Source organism: Cnephaeus nilssonii, assembly GCF_951640355.1.
Source record: "Cnephaeus nilssonii genome assembly, chromosome: 1".
NCBI classification, from domain to species: domain Eukaryota; kingdom Metazoa; phylum Chordata; class Mammalia; order Chiroptera; family Vespertilionidae; genus Cnephaeus; species Cnephaeus nilssonii.
In genome coordinates, this window is record NC_137072.1 from 115,055,726 (window position 1) to 115,069,428 (window position 13,703).

General features: G+C 62.8%; 1 protein-coding gene across 2 annotated transcripts in view; it reads right to left on the reverse strand.

The window, feature by feature from the left end:
• Positions 1–682: 682 nt before the first annotated feature.
• The window catches only part of CRMP1 (collapsin response mediator protein 1), a 41,990-nt gene continuing 28,969 nt past the window's right edge, over positions 683–13,703 (reverse strand). The window contains exons 5-14 of one of the 2 annotated variants that reach the window (XM_079781577.1): positions 12,290–12,351; positions 11,486–11,566; positions 9,388–9,456; positions 6,842–6,962; positions 5,907–6,063; positions 4,240–4,381; positions 3,135–3,305; positions 1,711–1,890; positions 1,205–1,370; positions 815–1,049 (exon numbers count right to left, since the gene is read on the reverse strand). In XM_079781577.1, coding sequence (XP_079637703.1) covers positions 958–1,049; positions 1,205–1,370; positions 1,711–1,890; positions 3,135–3,305; positions 4,240–4,381; positions 5,907–6,063; positions 6,842–6,962; positions 9,388–9,456; positions 11,486–11,566; positions 12,290–12,351 — 1,241 coding nt within the window. In that variant the 3' untranslated portion in view covers positions 815–957. Of the gene's footprint in view, positions 1,371–1,710; positions 1,891–3,134; positions 3,306–4,239; positions 4,382–5,906; positions 6,064–6,841; positions 6,963–9,387; positions 9,457–11,485; positions 11,567–12,289; positions 12,352–13,703 lie in introns of both variants that reach the window. The other variant, XM_079781576.1, reaches the window with a different exon arrangement.

A 13,703-nucleotide genomic window follows, 5' to 3' on the forward strand; every position in this document is an offset into this window, starting at 1 on the left:
TGTCACAGGTCCTGGCTGTGGGACCTTCCCCCGCTGACCCCCAGCTGCGGCCCGGGCAGCTCGGGGCACAGAGCTCTGAGAAAGCGTCACAGACGACACCCCAGGCAGGCCAGGGGCCGTTGCTTTTATTTTTCACAAGCGTTGAATTCAGAAATAAGAGCCACGACAGGTCGGTTATTAAGTAAAAATGGGGGTGATTACAAAGGAAAACTCTGTACAAAACGTTAAAAATCTGGCTGCCCCGTCAGCCTCCTCGGAGGGACGAGGACACGGGCAACCGGCAGCAGCATCCCCCCACGGCGTCAGCCCCACGTGGGGACGAGAGACCCCTTTCCGGGTGGGAATCTGGCGCGGCCCGACGCCCAGAGCTGGCTGGGAGGACAGACACACAGACCGAAAGGCGTCAGGGCCAGGGGCGCACACGCACCGAGGCCGGGACACGGGACTGAGGTCGCTCCAAGCTCCCTGCCTTCCGAGAGCTCACAGGTCCCGGCGGGGGCGGGGGGTGGGCTTCTCTCCGGGCCCACTGAGGTGGGGGCGACGAGTAAACATCTTCGCGTGGAGTTCGGGACCCTGAGGGCCCGAGGCCGGGCCTTGTGTCCGGTCGGTCCTCGTGTGCCGTCAGACGCTCGCACAGACTTGCATACGTAACTTAGCAACATGCATCAACTACCCTAGAACAGCTACGAGGGTGCAAGGGAACCATCGGGGACCGTGAGCCGGGACGGAGGGGGGAGGGGCGGTACAGACGGCATGGACACACACCTGCGGGGCGAGGGACTTCCAGGCAAACAGACCACACTAGTACCACGTCTTCCTAACGCAAAAGGAAAGAGCATCATCCGATGTGTCCCCGTCAGCACAAATGAAACTATGGGCGTGGAAAACACCGACGGGGGAAGGAATGGACCGTGTTTTCCCAGAATCCTCCACTCTAGCGCATCCGCTCCTCCGTGGTCAACCAAGGCTGGTGATGTTGCAGCGGCCACCAGGGGGCGCCACGATGCGGTGGCCCGTGCGCCTGGGGTTGTTGTCATCTGTCTGGGCACCTGCAAGAGACCGCCAGTCACTCTGTCACCAGCGCCACTCGCCGCTCGCGAGGGCTGGGTGCCCCCCACGTCCCCTCCCCATTGTGTGCGGGAGGCCCTGAGGCTGTTCCCGGCAACCGGTGGGGGTGGGGGTGGCGCCGCGCTGCGGCCCTTACCGGACAGGCTGAAGTTGGACTGGTGCAGGTTCCTGAAGGGCGGAGGCTGGTGTTTGGAAGGCGAGGATTTGGCAGAAGGAGCAGGAGTTGCGTATTTGGGCGTCGCTGGCACCTCGTACACGGGACCGTCGTACATGCCCCTGGGAACCCCTTGCAATCCGGAGACCTAAACAGGGAGGGGGAGCGCGACCGATGGGCAAGGTGCCCGCACACCTTCCTGTTCAGAAACCTGTGGGCGGGAGAGGGACCTGAGGCCGCCTCGGGACACACGCACACACACACACACACATACGTGTGCACACACACACGCTACAAGGCACCTGCTCACTCCACACACACACACGTGCGCACCCCTCTACAGTCGGCGAAGCCGGGGACCTCCTGGTCTGGCGGGGACTGCAGCCTGAGAGGCCGGCAGGACAGTGCCACAGCTCCACTGCCATGAGCTCAGGGAGGCCCACGGCGGTGACGCCCGCGGACGCCGCCCGTGGGCACCTGGCACGCACCTTGCTCCTGATCCTGACGCGCTGGTAGAGGTGCTCGGGGAAGGGCTTGCGCGGGATGAAGCGGCCCATGCCCTTGCTGACGCTGACGGTGCCGTCCTCGAAGACGATCTTGCCCTGGCTGATGACCACCAGCGGGGACCCGTGGCACTCGGTGCCCTCGAAGATGTTGTACTCCGCAGCCTGCCGGCGGGAACCACGGCTGTGCCCTCACGGCTTCCGGCACGGCCACGCGCCCCCCACAGTGCCTCCACGCCCCCTCAGGTCATAGGCACTCCCCAGGGTTCGGCTGGAGACACCTTCGTCAAGGCTGTGACACTCCGCTGTAAGCTCTTCCACCTGCGCGGCCAGCCCCTCGCTACTGGGCATTTGGGCTGAGGGTGGTGTTTTATGATCAAACTAATGTGGTCTGAGGCATCTTGGATGTGCAGGGGCCCCTGGGGTTAGGCACGTGGCTGTGCTGACTAGAACAGACATTTCTGGGTCTTTTCAAAAATATTCTTTCTTGCTCGGCCAGCGTGGCACAGGGGCTGAGCGTCAACCTATGAACCAGGAGGCCATGGTTCGATTCCCGGTCAGGGCACAGGCCCGGGTTGTGGGCTCGATCCCCAGTGCGGGGCGTGCAGGAGGCAGCCGATCCATGATTCTCTCTCATCATTGATGTTTCCATCTCTCTCCCTTTCCCTTCCTCTCTCTGAAGTCAATAAAAACATTTCCTTAAAGTGAACTAGACAACATATTTTAAAAAGAAAAAGGAAAACAGCATCTGACTGTCATGACTTGCCCCCGGTTAATTACAAGGGAGACCGGGCCTGTTCTCCGGTGAACACACAGCGTTCGCGCCTGTCTTCTGTGTCCCGGTTTTGCGTTTCTGCCCACCCATCTGTTTACTAGGTTCTCAGATGAATGCCCTTAGGTCTGCTGGATGCACGAAGAGGTCAGGCACACGTAGGACACAAAGCGCAGAGGTCACCGCCCGCCACGGCGTGGGGCCTGGGACCCGGGAGCGGCCGGGGCTGTGTGCGCACAGGCGGCTCCAGGCCCAGGCCGCCCCGCTGCGGACCGTCAGCCGTGGACACGCAACGGAGCAGGAGGTTTCTGAACCAGACCTAACTCTCTCCAGCTCCACAACTGGAGGGAGATTCTCGGACCTTGTACTCGCCGTCCTGGCCTCTGTGCGCGAGAACCAGAGATGGGGGCCGGGGGAGGGGAGGCGGCAAGGAACAGACGGCCATGCTCCTAACAGCGCGAGCCCAGCCGCCCGGACCCCGTCCCTCTAGGAGGAGAAGGTGAGCGCCGAGTCAGGCAGACAAGCAGGTCACCCCCTGGCGGCGGCCTCGCGTGTCATTTCTACCCAGAGGTCCCTCACGTGACCGCGGAGCACGACGCGCCGGCCCGGCCAGGAGTGGTGGGGAGCCAGGACTCACCGACTTGTGGCTCTTGGCCGTGATGGTCTTCACCCTGTCGGGGTCCCAGATGACCACGTCGGCGTCCGAGCCCACGGCGATCCGCCCTTTCCTGGGGTACAGGTTGAAGATCTTGGCCGCGTTGGTGCTGGTGACGGCCACAAACTGGTTCTCGTCCATTTTGCCCGTGGCCTGAAGGCGAGACCCGCCGATGAGAAGACCGTCCCGTAAGAGGGCCGGAGGCGGCAGGCGGCACAGACCTAGCCTGGGGACGGGGTGCCTGCGAGGAGCCTGGAACGTTCTCCTCTCCTGGCTGAGAGGGCCCCAGGGCCGGGCACCCGCGGAGGGAAATGAACGGACCGCCCACAGGCACCTGGGCCTGCGTCACAGCCTCACGGCGTCCCGCCATCCCTGGGCCCGGGGTAACAAAGTAACAGCCTTTGGTTTCAGGTCAGTGACGTCACCTTTTCCTTTTTTTTTAATATATTCTATTGATTTTTTTTACAGAGAGGAAGGGAGAGGGATAGAGAGTTAGAAACATGGAAGAGAGAGAAACATCCATCAGCTGCCTCCTGCACACCCCCTACTGGGGACATGTCCGCAACCAAGGTACATGCCCTTGACCGGAATCGAACCCGGGACCCTTCAGTCTGCAGGCTGATGCTCTATCCACTGAGCCAAACAGGTCAGGGCTGTGACATCACCTTTAAAAGAGCTAAAATGTGGTTACAAACAAAGCAAGATGGCCCAGCCGGCGTGGCTCAGTGGCTAAGCATCGACCTATGAACCAGGAGGTCACTGGTTCGATTCCTGGTCAGGGCACATGCCCAGGTTGCAGACTCGATCCCCATTGGGGCACGTGCAGGAGGCAGCCGATCAGGGATTCTCTCTCACCACTGATGTTTCTACTGCTTGCTCCCTCTCCCTTAAGAAACACGTCTGTCATCCCTAAGGAGGGAGGACAGCTGCCCACGTGAGGGCCACCGGCCGGGGCCACTTCCTTCGCTCGGCCTCGGCCCCCACGTCACCGAGAAGGGCAAGCTGAGGACCGTGGCACGCTGGCTTTTGACGGGCCAGGTGGGGTGCTTCTGGGGTGTTCCTGAGGACGGGATGGGGTGCGCCTTACCACCGCCTTGTCCCAGACGATGGCCATCCGCTCCTCGATGCCGTTGACGCCCTCGGGGATGAGGGTGAAGTTGTCCTTGCCCACGGCCTTCTGGGCCGTGCTGTAGGGACAGTGGCCGCTGCCCGTGACCTGCAGGTCTCCGCTGGGAGGAACGAAAGCGGGTGGGGCTCAGAGCCGGGTTCAGGTTGAAGGGCAAATCCCTGCTTCACCCGACACGGGCTTGACCTTGCCACCCCGGGGAGATGCTGGGGGAGGGCGTGGTGCACATCACGGGCACGTGAGGGACGTGACAGGGCCCTGGGGCCGCGGGCGTCTTGCTGAAGACTGGGAGGCGCCATGGACACGGGAGAAGGTGCTAGGTTAGTGTGGGCTCCGGGGTGGTCTGGTAAGGAGGGCTCCCTGCCCCGCCTCCTCCTCACCTGAGAGGGGCCGGCCAGAGGGGGCCAGGCCCTCCTGCCCTAAAACACTCTGGTCCCAGGACAGCTGGGCCGAGAGGGGAGGGGGCGGGGTGAGTTGGGGAGTGAGGGCCGGATGGGGTTCTGCATGCGGGACGTCATGTCGTGGGGGACTCACTCTGAGAGGAGGGAACGGCAGGTCCCCAGGGGGCAGAGGCTTGGTCTGATTCAGGTTTTAAAATGTCTGGGCGCCCGCTGGGAGTGACTGACACGTGGGCGCGGAGGGGGCGTATGGGCGTGGGAAGGCCGGGAGGGAGGGAGGGAGGGAGGGAGGGACAGGCAGCGTGAGCCCGGACGGCCACGCCACGGGTGGGAAGAGGCCAGATCGCGGGCCCTCGGTCCGTGTCCTGCCGCCCCGACACGGGCAAGGCTGTGGGGCGGCGGCTCTGGGGGAAGGTCAGGCCTGCATTTTGAACTTGGACGTGGAGCTGCCCACCAGGCATTGGGCGGCAGGAAGCTGCTGGCTGTGCAAGCCCAGGTTTCACATCTTAGGGGAAAACAGACCTCCATGGCGGGCGCACACCCTCGACCCCTGTGCTTCCTTCTGACCACAAGCCCCATCTCCTCCTCACCCCTCCTGCAAGCTGCTCCCCGTCCCAGCGTCAGGCCGCTGCCACCTCCTCCCAGAAGCCTCTGCAAGCCCCCTGGCTCAGACCCGCACGCTCAGCACCCGCGCGCTCAGCACCCCGCCTCCTCTCGGCCAGAGTGGCCCCGTGCCGGGCTAACAGCACGGAGGGGGGAGTGGCTGTGCTCCTACTGTGTGCACATCCAACGGCTCAGCCCAGCGGCCACGTAGGGAACCGGAAATGCCAGCTTTCCCCGCCCTCTCCTGCCCAGCTCTGCGGAGGTACCACATTCTCCCCACTTCCCAGTGGGTAAATCGAGGCAGACACATCCCAGCTATGCAATGTGCCCACGGTGACACCGGCCATCAGTGGCTGAGGCAGGATTTGAACCCGGTCTCATTCCTAATCCCGGCTTCTCCCCAATAGCCACAATGGGGGAGGGGGGGCACACAGGAGGTGCTTAAACAGCCGCTGCATGAGCAGGCGAGGCCGGAACGCCGATGGGAGGGCTGTGGAGTGACGCCGACCCTGGCCCTGAGGGTGCTGGAAACCACCAGAGGCCTGTGCCGAGGCCTCCACGTCGCCAGCCTGGCTCCCCCTCTGCCTGCTGACCCCAAAGCCCTCCCCCCGCTGCCCCCGCTCTCACCAGGCCAGCAGGGAGGTCAGGTAGTCAGGCGTGGTGGGGTCCGGGCTCAGGGGCGGGGAGGTCACGAAGGCCGCCGCCTTGGCCCAGTTCTTGCTCCAGTAGTGGGTGCCGTCAGTGCCCAGGCTGGCAGCGATGGGCTCGCCGAACACGAGGGGGCCTGGGAGACACGCAAGCACGTGCGGTTAGAGCAAGTGGTCTCCGTGGGGACGTGGTTGCCAAAAAGGAGAGGCGCTCAGGCTGGAGACAATAAACCCGCAAAGGCCTCCCCCAGCGCCCGGCCCCGGGCTCGACCCCCGCTGCCCACCCGCGAGCTCCTGGGTGGCGGTGCGGCCAGGCCTCGGACAGGACTGCCCTCCTGGCACAGGCTGGTCCGCCGAGCCGAGCGCTGCCCCGTTAGGGCCCTGCCAGAAGCAGATGCCCGAGGAGGAGAGGTCAGCTCACACCTGGGAGGTGCCCCCGGGACACACTGGGGACTGAGGACAGGACGAACGGGGCAGAGAAGGCACGAGAAGGTGAGTCGTCACCGAGTCATGGCTGTGGGCACCTGCGGCTCAGTGCACGGGGTCCCCCCAAAACTGTGACCCCGGGGTGGGGGCGGGCTGTGCCTCCCACCTGCCGCTTCCCCAGTGCACCTCCCGCAGTTCCCCCGCCTTCCAGGGAGGGGCTGGAACAGTCTTCGCATGAGAGACAAACCCAACAGCACCTCTAGGATCACCCCAGTCACCCTGAGGCTCAGACACCCCCACCCAAGTCACACACGGCCCACGGCACCCAGAATCGCCTAAAACCGGCCACGCGTCTATGACCTGCCACCATCCCCTCCCCCTTTCCCCATGTGCTCCCGGCGGGCAGAGAGTCAGTGACCTTGAACCTGCTGCCCCCCCCCCCCCCCCACTTCCTTGGACAGAGCCGCCACGGAGGCCGGCACCGCGCACCTCTCTTCCTGGCCAGGGCGATGATGTCGGCCGCGCTCTTGCTCATCACCTTGGTGATGTACACGGGGCAGTTGATCCGGCCGGCGATGGTGATGGCCCGGAACACGGCCTCGGCCTCCAGCTGGGCGACAGGAAATCCACGGTCACAGGAGGGAGGGGGCGAGGGCAGCCGCCCCTCCCAGAGTCCCAGGGCCCTCCCTGAATCAGAGTCCTCCCACCGTCCTCGAGCCTGGTCGGAGGAAACCCACTGCCTCCAAGGAGGAACACCGTGAAGATTTAAGAAAGGAAAGAGCCCTGGCCGGTGCGGCTCAGAGGGTCGGAGGGCCATCCCGTGCACGAGGGCCGCGGGTTTGATTCCCGTCAGGGCACGTACCCAGGCTGTAGGCTTAAAACCCACCCGAGGGTGTAAGGGAGGCAACAGATGGATGCTTCTCCCTCCCTCCCTCTCTTCCTCTCTCTCTCTCTCCCCCTCCCCCTCCCACTCTCTCTAGAATCATTGGAAAGCATATCCTCAGGTGAGGATGAGAGGGAGAGGGAGAGGGAGAGGGAGAGGGAGAAAGAAGGAAAGAAGAAAGAACATGAAGTCAGAATGCATCTGGGCGGAGGGCTGGAAGCAGGATTACGTTTCCATGCTGCAGGTTCTGCTGGGAGGGGGTACACTGGGCAGAGCAGGGCACCCAAAGGCAATAAAACGGTCCGTCGTTTATAAAACGCCTGACACAGTGACCCCGGCGTCCACCACGCCTGCCTTCCTTCCTTCGCTCCCGTCCCGTCCCCTCCCCTCCTCTCCCCTCTGCTCTCTGCCCCGGAGCCCAGGGCTCCTTGAACAAAGGCCCAGCTGTGCTTTGTACAGTTCTGTTTTTAGTTTCCGGTCTGCGATGCCCCAACGGGGTCCTGCTGCCGTGGCTGGCACGCAGGCCTGGCGGGACCACGTGACATGAAAGTGTGAACAGTGTCTGCGGGTCTGTCCTGCCTCACCAGGGCCCAGGAGCAAGCAGCTGGCGGGCGTGGGCAGGGAGGGCTCCAGGGGAGGAGCCTGTCTACTGTGCTGTGGCCCCGGGGTCTGGCCCGGGCCGGGCCCAGAGCAGAAATCTGGGAGGACGGCTATGATGTGACGAGGACACGGGAACATCCTCAGCTCAAAGGCTTCCAGGGCGCCCTGCTGGCCTTCCTCTGTCCCCACACACACACACACATACAACACATACATACACACACACACATAGGGCGTCCTGCTGGCCTTCCTCTGTCCCCATACACACACACACACACACACACACACACGGCGTCCTGCTGGCCTTCCTCTGTCCCCATACATACACATACACATACACACACACACACACACACACACGGCGTCCTGCTGGCCTTCCTCTGTCCCCATACACACACACACACACACACACACACAACACATACACATACACACACACATAGGGCGCCCTGCTGGCCTTCCTCTGTCCCCATACATACACACACACACACACATACAACACATACACATACACACACACATAGGGCGCCCTGCTGGCCTTCCTCTGTCCCCATACACACACACACACACACACACACACACCACACAGGCGTCCTGCTGGCCTTCCTCTGTCCCCATACACACACACACACACACACACACACACACCACACAGGCGTCCTGCTGGCCTTCCTCTGTCCCCATACATACACACACATACACACACACACACACACACACACACACACACACACACGGCGTCCTGCTGGCCTTCCTCTGTCCCCATACACACACACACACACACACACACACACCACACAGGGCGCCCTGCTGGCCTTCCTCTGTCCCCATACATACACACACACACACACACACACATACAACACATACACATACACACACACATAGGGCGCCCTGCTGGCCTTCCTCTGTCCCCATACATACACACACATACACATACATACACACACACACACACACACACACCACACACACGGCGCCCTGCTGGCCTTCTGTCCCCATACATACACATACACACACACACAGTGCTCTCACATGTGTGCTCTCACAAATACACACATGCTCGTGTGCACATGCATACTCATGCTCACATGTACACACAGGCACCCACACACATACCTGCTCATATGTGCACACATATGCACACACACTCTGCCACTCCCAGGGAACTCATCCTTTGGAGTCTGGGGAACACAGTGGGAGCCACTTCTGGGAACCACTTCCTAGGCACGAGGCCTGGACAGGTGCTGCACTTCCTCGTCATCAGACGCGCCAGGCCCTCCACCAGGGTCCCTGTGCGGCCTGGGCACTGGGCGGCGTGGGGCCTGGTATGAGCGCCTGGCTCCTGGGCTCGGGGCGGTGCCTCTCCCTGCTCCTCAGTTGGCCTGCAGCCCCCAGGGCTCCCGATCAGAGGGCAGACCCTGGGAGGGCCAGGTGTGCCGGATGCTCGTGCAGGGGCATGGCAGGGAGCGGGGGCTGGCTGGCTGTTCCAGCCGGAAGAGCAGGGGTAAGCTCAGCGGTCAGAGTCATGCCCAGCGCCAGGCGCCTTTACCTCCTCGGGTCTGCTCAGCGCGTGGCCCTCGGGCCCGGTGATGCCCATCTCCAAGATCCGCTTCTGTTCCTGCAGGACAACCAGAGCCCGTGTCACCGAGCACCAGAGCTGGGAGGCCGGTCCCCACCCCCGCCCCCGCCCTCAGACAGAGAGCAGCTGAGGGCAGGGGCAGGGCCGAGCCGGGCTGGTCCCATCCAGCGCTCCCTCTCCCAGACGCCGCCCACCTCCCTCTGCAGCCATCACTGCAGCCCCTCTGTGCCTGCCTCCGTGCCCCAGGGCCCAGCCCCGCCCTCCCAGGCCCAGCCCCACCCCCGCTGCAGGCTCCAACCTGGGGAGACAGGTGGTGCTCGGATATGGGAATCCAAGCCCCTGAGCTGGGAGCCCGGCTCCCGGAGACCATGCTGTGACTGGACAAGCCTGTCTTCCCTTCCTCTCGGGGACAGCGCCTGCCTCCCCGCGGGCCGTCGGGGGTGAGTGAGGCCGCACGTACACCTGGGAGCCTGCTCCCATTGTCTCTGTTGCCTCATCCCGGTCCCTGCCATCTTCCCGGCGGGAAACCCTCCTACAACCTTGAAACGGCCAAGCCCGTGGCCCAGATCCCAACCCACTTGCTCGGCATTTTCTCGCCCCAGGAACACGTTCATTTCTCAAAAGCGATTTATTTTTACTCTCCCCGGTGTCAGCTGCGCCGCTGCTCATTTTCACTGCCGCATGCAGTTCCTGTGCCACCTCCTTCCGGGGCGCCCTGGGCCGCGTCCCCCTGAAAACCACCATCTCCACTGCACCTCTGGCTGTGAAGCGTGGGCTCCTGAGAGGACCACGCACGGGAGACGATTTCAAGATCTAGCAGCGGGCAGATCTGAGTCCACAACCCAATCACTGGGGCTACTGGGGGTGACGCGGACAAAGCATTTTTGTAAACTGATTACAAAGAGATTGTACGGTATGGACAATCCCTCTGCAACACTGTTTAGATGTCAGTTACTCCTGTGGGAGGGAGGGAGGGAGGGAGGGAGGGAGGGAGGGAGGGAGGGAGGGAGGGAGGAGGGAGGAGGGAGAGGGAAGGAGGGGAGGGAGGGAGAGAGGAGGGAAAGGGGGGAAAGGAGGGAGGGAGGGAGGGAGGAGAGGGAAAGGATGGGGACAAAGGTGACAGTGGGGGAACGCACAGGTCACTGGAGACTGGAGTGGGGGGTCTAGAGGATCAGGGGCTGGTACGTGCATTACTTCTGCTCCCCCTGAAGCCCCGTGAAGTGACAGGAAAAGTACACAAAAGCCGAGAGAATGCTGAGAAGACCACAGACATAACTGCGGGGGCTGCAGAGCAGATGTAACGGTGGCAGATGCACGGGGCGGGGAGCGCGAGGGAAGCGGAGACGAAGCTGAGACGGCCCGATGCGAGGCTGAGGACCGGGCCCCCACCAGTCTCTCCCGCTGCGGGCGGGGACGTCGGGGAGAACCGCTCAGCAGTAACGCCTGATGCTGACAGCGCAGCCACCTGCAGCCCCTCCTGGGCTGGGCTGCGGGAATGGGAGCCCGGGTGTAAGCAAACACTGACCCAGGGGCTCACGGAGCTTCAGGCACAACAGCCCCAAGTGGGAAACTACCCAAACTCCCGCCCCCTGGAGGATGCGTGGTGGCAAACTCCCGCAGTGGGCGCCACACCGAATGGCAAAGAAAAGCTGCGGCTGCTGGGACAGGAGGACTGCATCTCAGACTCAGGACTGAGCCAAAGCGGCCAAAAGTAAGAGCGCACGCCGTACGCTTCCCTTTGTACCAGTTAAACCCGGCAGAACTGAGCGGCGAGTGGCTGAGCCGCCTCCTGGTCGCCATGCTGTGCCACCCCCAGTCCCTGTGGAGCAGGCAAAGGACCAGGCCCTCCCGGGCCCGCAGGGCAGTGGGTCACCCCCATTGTACAGATGAGCAAACCGAGAGGCCCGCGGCAACGTGCACTGCACCAGGCCCGGCTGCAGGCGGGGTGAGCGTGCCTCGTGCCTGCTGTGTCTTGGCCTGGTTTCACTGCCCTGTCACCTCCCCGCTCAATGCCCGCACCCCCTTTGCCAGGCCTTTCACATCAGGGGTGGGGACGCACACCACTCACCTGAGCTATCAAATCTCCGTTCTCCGCATGGACCAGGCTCACGGCTCCCAGCCCCTTGAGGAAGGTGAAGGCTTCATAGAGCTGAGGGGGGACACACAGGGGTCGGTGGGTAAGATTACCGTGGCTCGCTGGCCCCGGCGGGGGCAGCACGGGCCGCTCCGTCGAGATCAGGGGATGTCTTGCTCAATAGGTGAGCCTCCGGCAGGGTCTGCCCTTGACCCTGAGAGGCAGGGGCGGGGCAGAGCTGGTCCAAGTCCCAGCAGGGCAGACTGCACCCTGTCTTGCGCCTGCTCCTTGGAGGTGCTGTATCCTAGCGTCTGAGAAGCCGGTGTTTAGTTTTACTGAAACTGAAACTAACCTGCTACGTCCTGTAACCAGCACACCTCGGCAGGCGTGTGCCTCTTCGCAAAGTTGCAACCCATGTCACAACCCACGTTACAGACCACGGCAGGCCGGGGGCGTGCTCTCCCGTGACGGTAACACTCAGGTGGTACACAACCGCCCGGCACCACCGGGTTAGCCCACACGGCCGTCCCTCCGCCAGGTCCTCCTCCCGCTGGCGAAGGAGCTGCAACCGACCTCCGCAACGTGAGGACGACGCCGCCGTCCCCTCTCCAGGGCTCTCGAATCCCAGCTTTGTTCTCCGCATGCAAGACAGCCCCCACCTCCCCGTGCGCTTTCAGGGGCACACAGCCGGGGGGGCACTGGGAGGCATGATCACTTTCGATGCCCCGTACCCCAAGTCCACCGGATGCCCCCTGTATCGGGGCTTTAGAGAGAAGCGGGGGGGCGGGGGGGGCCTACCTGGCTGTCGGACATTTGGTAGAGGTCCTTATAGGCCATGTAGACTTGGAAGGAATTGACGCCTGTTCAAGGTAAAGAGAAGAACGCACGTAAGCACCACGAAGCGTGTCTTTCCTGTAGATCAGGGATCACAGCGCGGGGGAGGGGGGGGGTGTTGGGGGAGGGGGGGTTGGGCACGGCCAGGACGGAGGTGCCTCGGAATTCACAGGGGGCGCGTGCTCCGCTGAGCCCACCCAGCGCCTGTCCACAGCGGTGAGCAAGAAGCAACCACTCGGTTTTGTCAGTTGTGGGAAAATACAGAGACCAGAACGTCGGCCCTCCTAACCTGCCGACGTAAGAAACGTCCAAACCCACAGAGCATTCTTCATGAGTTTATGTGAGCCAGACTGACGACATAGGCCGGGATCACGATCTCAGATAAACTCTTATAAGAAGCCCCTACAGGTCCGGGCGTTTCTTATACTGAACTGTACTTGGCGGCGTTGGCGGGAATGGTTCCCGGATGGCTGACCAGGGTATGTGCGCTCTGAGGGCGGTCCTGTGAAAGGTGAGCTAACCTGGAGGCACAGAACAGGGGCGGGCTGCTGAGGGCAGGGACACGCCCCTCACTGCAGGGACACGCCTCTCACTGCAGGGACACGCCCTTCACTGCAGGGACACGCCTCTCACTGCAGGGACACGCCTCTCGCTGCAGGGACACGCCTCTCGCTGCAGGGACACGCCCCTCACTGCAGGGACACGCCCCTCGCTGAAGGGACACGCCTCTCGCTGCAGGGACACGCCCTTCACTGCAGGGACACGCCTCTCGCTGCAGGGACACACCTCTCACAGCAAGGTGAGAGGCGTGCAGGGGGAGATCGTGTCTGGGGCAGATGGAGGGGACTTCACGCTGCTAGGAAGAGCACACAGCTTACAACTCGGGAATTGCTCATTCCTGTAATTTTCCATTTAATATTGTGGGCCCTACTTGACTGCAAAGAGCTGAAACCCTGGGAAGTGAAACTGCAGAGAAGCAGGACTCCTGTGCAAAACTGCCGCCTTCCCTGGACAGCGACTGTGGACAAAGCAAGGGCGGCTCCAGGGCCGCGCTGGAGGGCGACGCCTTCCTGATACAGAACCTCGGACATGCAAGACACCCTGCCTGACCGTGGGCTACGAGGCCCATCGGACACTCACACACGGCAACACATGCACGAGGCGTTCAACATCAGCCGCAACTAGAGAACGGCACGCACAACGGGAGGCGGAGCCCCCCATCAAATCAGCAAGGGGCCCCCAGAAGCAGCCACGTCCAAGGGTGCGACACGCCGGGAGCGAGCGTGCCAGTGGGCGTACCTCGCAGGAAAGCGATTTGGCACAACGTTTCCTGACCCTGAACAAGGTTAAAACCGTGACCTCAGCCCTAGCTGGGTTG